This window comes from Armigeres subalbatus, chromosome 3, assembly GCF_024139115.2.
Source record: "Armigeres subalbatus isolate Guangzhou_Male chromosome 3, GZ_Asu_2, whole genome shotgun sequence".
NCBI lineage: Eukaryota > Metazoa > Arthropoda > Insecta > Diptera > Culicidae > Armigeres > Armigeres subalbatus.
In genome coordinates, this window is record NC_085141.1 from 382,508,899 (window position 1) to 382,513,551 (window position 4,653).

Below are 4,653 nucleotides of genomic sequence, written 5' to 3' on the forward strand. Positions count from 1 at the left end.
ACCTGCTGAAGGAATGAAAAAAATCCATTCAGCCGTTTTCGAGTTATGCGGATACGAACACAGACCATTTCATTTTTATTATATAGATTGTGAAAGATAAACTTTTTAAAAATTCTCAATCATAAACCTACGGCTTCCAAACAGTATAAATCATTAGTTTTCTGTGCAGTAAGCCGGGAATCGGGTCCATAGGCCCAAGTAGTGATTTACCCTATAACCTCTATATCTTCTATGCAGGACATTATGATCTTAAATTGATGACTTCGAACGCGTGTTTAGTATAAACTTTGCAAATATAAATAATGATTTATTCTTATTGATATATGGCTAAAACCGCCATAAGACATGGTTAGGTCAAGAAAATCCAACTCTGGAGCGGGTTGGTCGATGGCTGGATAGGCCATCGGACCTAGTTGGGTCAAAAAAAAATCCAACTCTGGAGTGGGTTGGTCGGTGGCTGGATATGCCATCGGACCTAGTTGGGTCAAGAAAATCCAACTCTGGAGCGGGTTGGTCGGTGGCTGGATACGCCATCGGACCTAGTTGGGTCAAAAAAAATCCAACTCTGGAGTGGGTTGGTCGGTGGCTGGATACGCCATCGGACCTAGTTGGGTCAAGAAAATCCAACTCTGGAGTGGGTTGGTCGGTGGCTGGCGGCAGCCGAAGGAATTCCTGGTGGAACTTTCGAAGGAATTCCTGGTGGAACTTCCAAAATAATTTCTCCTCCGGAGGAATTCTTGAAAAAACTTCTGGAGGATCTTTGGAAGGAATATTCAGATAAAGGTCCTGAAAGAACTTCCGAACATTCTAGATAATTTCTAATGCATGAAATTGGTCCTTGTCGTGCTTCTAGAATATCATCACTAAAGCTCCAAATCCGGGATTTTGTTCTATCTATCTATCGCTCATGGCGGCGAAACCTCAATAAAGAAATAAAAGAAGTCGAACGAAAACTAACTTGGCCACAGGTTAAAAAGATAGCTGGACATCGTTCAGGATGGAGATCCTTCAAGTCGGTCCTTTGTGGTCGGCGTACAGGATCCATAAGTAAGTGAAAGTAAAAGAAGGCGGTGACGTGCTTGGACAGATGACTACAGAGTAGAACGATGGTAGATCTTCACGACGGCCAGTAGTTATCTAAACTACAAAAATAGGAGTATCAAACGAGCTTGCTTTAAAGACCTTTTTCTTAAAAAAGAGTGATGAAAACTACTTGAAAATTACTAGACAGAGTATACGGTATTGTTCAATTACAATGCTAATTAGAGTTAGTGTTGCAATAATGTGTCACAGATAGAATCTATGCATATTCGATTAGTTGTATGCTTTTTAAACTACAAATTTATTATTTCATGTTTCTTCTTCATGTTTCTTATCTTCTATTCGTAATAGACTGCATGAAAACCTCTAAATCGTTGCCTCCAAATTTGGAGCTGGAGTCCTTGTTTCCAATCTTCGTCGAATCGCCACTGCTCATCACATGATAAGAGACATTCGAGTTCGCGTTCTGGTCATTAACCACTGAAATAATACAAGAGTGTGCACGATAAGAGAAGGGAATTCATCTTATCAGTTAGTGTTTCTGAATCTATCAGCATGTAACGGAAAATACCATTTGAAATCATCATCTGGCATGGAAACTTGAAACAGTTTGATACGTACTATAAACTTTACTCCCTTGTGCAGCAATAACGCTGTTAAGTGTGTCACCTTGCTGTTGCATTATTGTGGATGTTGCGTAATCCACTCCAATGCATTCGGTAGCCAGCCGCTGAGCTAGCGTGCATTTGTCCTCACAGGAAATTTCTTGGCGTAATTTGGCAGAGCACTGAGCTACCCGCTCATAGAAATTATCTTCGTATCCTCCGCATTGAACATAGTATCGTGCCATGTTGAGACCTCCCGAATCGCTGTAAAGTCCCGATCGGATCATGAAACAGCGCATCACACAACGTGTTTCCAGACGGAGAAATTCCTTGTCATTCAATAAGGCATTCAACTGCTCTGGCGATGAGTATCCCAACATGGTAGCACACTCGTAAACAAGTCGTGCATCTTGTAGGATGGTGAACCGGATGAACTGTGGAGTGGTCACGTTCACCTCGCCGTACTGATCCATATAGCACTGCACCGATTCTGTTGCCCGATAGCATGTATCCAACGAGGAGATCATGGGTGCTCTAGCCTGAAGGCATCTTTGGGTCCGATCGATACCGCAGCGGTCATGCGGACCCGGTTGGAAAAAGCGACTGTACACTGGTGATATTCCGTTGGAAGAATCGTACCAGTCACGTGTTACCAATGTTACGCAACGTGCCAGGCAATCCCCGTGAACGTTATATTTATTACACTCGATTGATGCTTCTTGCAGGCTCTTGTGGGCAACCTTATGTCTGTGAACCCGAAGCGCTGTTGCCGTTGCAACGAAGGTTGTAAGCAGTATACCGAACTGCATCGTACTAGAGGCTGCTTTTTGCAACTAAGGTAAAAGTACTTCAAAATAGCAAAATAATTCAGCAGTGCACAGCTGTTATTTTGCTATAAACAGATGGAAGCACGTGCAACACACATTCAATTGATAAAGATATTAACTATTTCCACAAACAAAATGACGCACATTTTTACTATTTTATTTTTAATGACGATTTGTTTGGATTCAACCAGTCAACCGGTGGATTCAAAAAACGATAGAGAGCTGGCCACAGATTGCCCTTTACAGGGTCCGGCAATTGAAGTGCCACATTATAATAAACAGATAAATTTATCAAAACAAAATTATTTCATTTCAATTTCATTGAATTTTACAAGAAAATATATCACTTTTTGAAAGTTTACTGGTCAAGTTTATTTTTTCGTCTATGAGCTTACCACTCGTCGTAAACAACGCATCGTAAGAAGCCCGCAGGTGCGCTTGTGGTATTTTACCAGTTGCCACCAGTTATCGCCTCAGGACTTGCATAAAAAAAATGATGTTTTAGAACATACGCGGCCTTTAACATACTCCAAACAGTGAGGTTCATAGGGGAAGTCACTGACCGCTCTGAGCTCTAAATGACCCCGGAAAGATCCTTAGTTGTGTTTTCTTCTTTTTGAGCCGACGTCGCCGTATAACCCAATCCTTGGTACCAAAATAATGACGTGCCCACGCTTCGTCAACGTTTTGTTGAACTAGTTTTACATGAGTATTTTTTTTCTTTCTCTGAAGCATGTGGGTTTTGTTATTTATTGAAAACTGTTAGGATAGGTACGGCACATGATTAAATCAAGGGTATCAAGAATGCAGCTAGTAAAAACTAAAATAGAATTTGCGACCATGGCCATTCAAATTTTTGTTTAGCGGGACTGTTCTGTCGATATACTAGAAGTGGTTAAACTAAAATGCAATTGCTTATAATGAAAACTCTCTGGGTTACCTCTATTAAATTTGGTTTGGTTCGGAAAATTTAATCATGAAATACAATACAAATAAGAGCGTCGTTCCAGAAAATAATATAATCTGTAGAAATCGTTAATATTCATCGTGAGACAAAAATGCCTCGAAATTTAGCAACAAAATTGACTGTCTTTTAGGACTCCCAAAGCACTCACGTAAGCACTTATGGGGGGGGGGGGTCTGCCATTTTCTTACGTTCCATATAAATGAAAAATGATTTGTATGGGGAAAATCTTACATGGGGGGAGGGGGAGGGTTGAAAACCCCAGAAAAATGCTTACGTAATTAGTGTATGGCCCCTGAGTGTAATCCTGGCATTTTTCATATTTTTAAAAAGAGCACTGCTACATGTAGAACGTATAAGACTGTTGTTCTTGATTATTTGATAATTTTAAACTTGTTTTAAAAATGTTTTTTGTCGAGTTTTTTGATATCTCAATTTGGGGTAAGGGGCCGTACACTAATTACGTAAGCATTTTTTCCGGGTTTTTTAACCCCCCCTCCCCCCATGTAAGATTTCTCCCATACAAATCAATTTTTATTTATATGGAGCATAAGAAATTGACCGACCCCCCCTCCCCCCATAAGTGCTTACGTAATTAATGTACGACCCCTAACTTTGATCAATCATTTATCTACATAGGATAGAGAACCATTTGGGAAGCACCCCCTATTCCCGTCAACAACGTTCATTACTCGAGCGCATTACAACCGAATTACTTGTTTTTTAGTACATTCTGTCGATATCTAGTGATGTACAAACAATCAAGCCATTTGGTTGGAACGCGGTCGAGTTATTAACGTTGCGGACGGGAATAAGGGGTGCTGCCCAAATGGTCCCGCTCCCTATAGAGAAATCGTATGCAAACGCATTAAGGTAGGCAATTATAGTTAGAATCTCTTAGGGGAACTGGGGGTAGGACGCCCACGTTAAGGAAAATGCCATTTTTATCAATGAAAACCACCATTTCAGCCAGTTTTCATCAGCGCATACTAAAGAACAGCATATCTGCGACTGACTACCGATGACAGACAGGTACATTTTATTGCACAGAAATTTGGTTTTTAAAAAGCACCCGAAAAATATTGATTTTGAAACCATGCGGGGTGAGATGCGCCAGTGGATGGGTTAAAACGCGCATGTGTTTATCGTACTGATTTTCATTTTAATTGCCTACATTAAGGCAATTAACCGAATGTTTCAGCTGTTTCGGTCATAC

At 40.6% G+C, this 4,653-nt stretch overlaps 1 protein-coding gene across 1 annotated transcript; it reads right to left on the reverse strand.

The window, feature by feature from the left end:
• Positions 1–1,372: 1,372 nt before the first annotated feature.
• Positions 1,373–2,455, reverse strand: LOC134222940 (general odorant-binding protein 45-like). The gene is made up of 2 exons (XM_062702086.1): positions 1,663–2,455; positions 1,373–1,521 (listed from the first exon to the last, which is right to left on the reverse strand). The coding sequence occupies exons 1-2, from the start codon at positions 2,453–2,455 to the stop codon at positions 1,373–1,375; spliced, it is 942 nt and encodes a 313-aa protein (XP_062558070.1).
• Between the last annotated feature and the right edge of the window lie 2,198 nt (positions 2,456–4,653).

What these genes read in the sequence shown, in the direction of transcription:
- LOC134222940 (XM_062702086.1), bottom strand. Translation starts at nt 2,455, where the DNA reads ATGCAGTTCGGTATACTGCTTACAACCTTCGTTGCAACGGCAACAGCG. An exon ending in ACAAGGGAGTAAAGTTTATA is followed by an intron (nt 1,522 to 1,662) that starts GTACGTATCAAA and finishes GTATTATTTCAG; the next exon opens with TGGTTAATGACCAGAACGCG.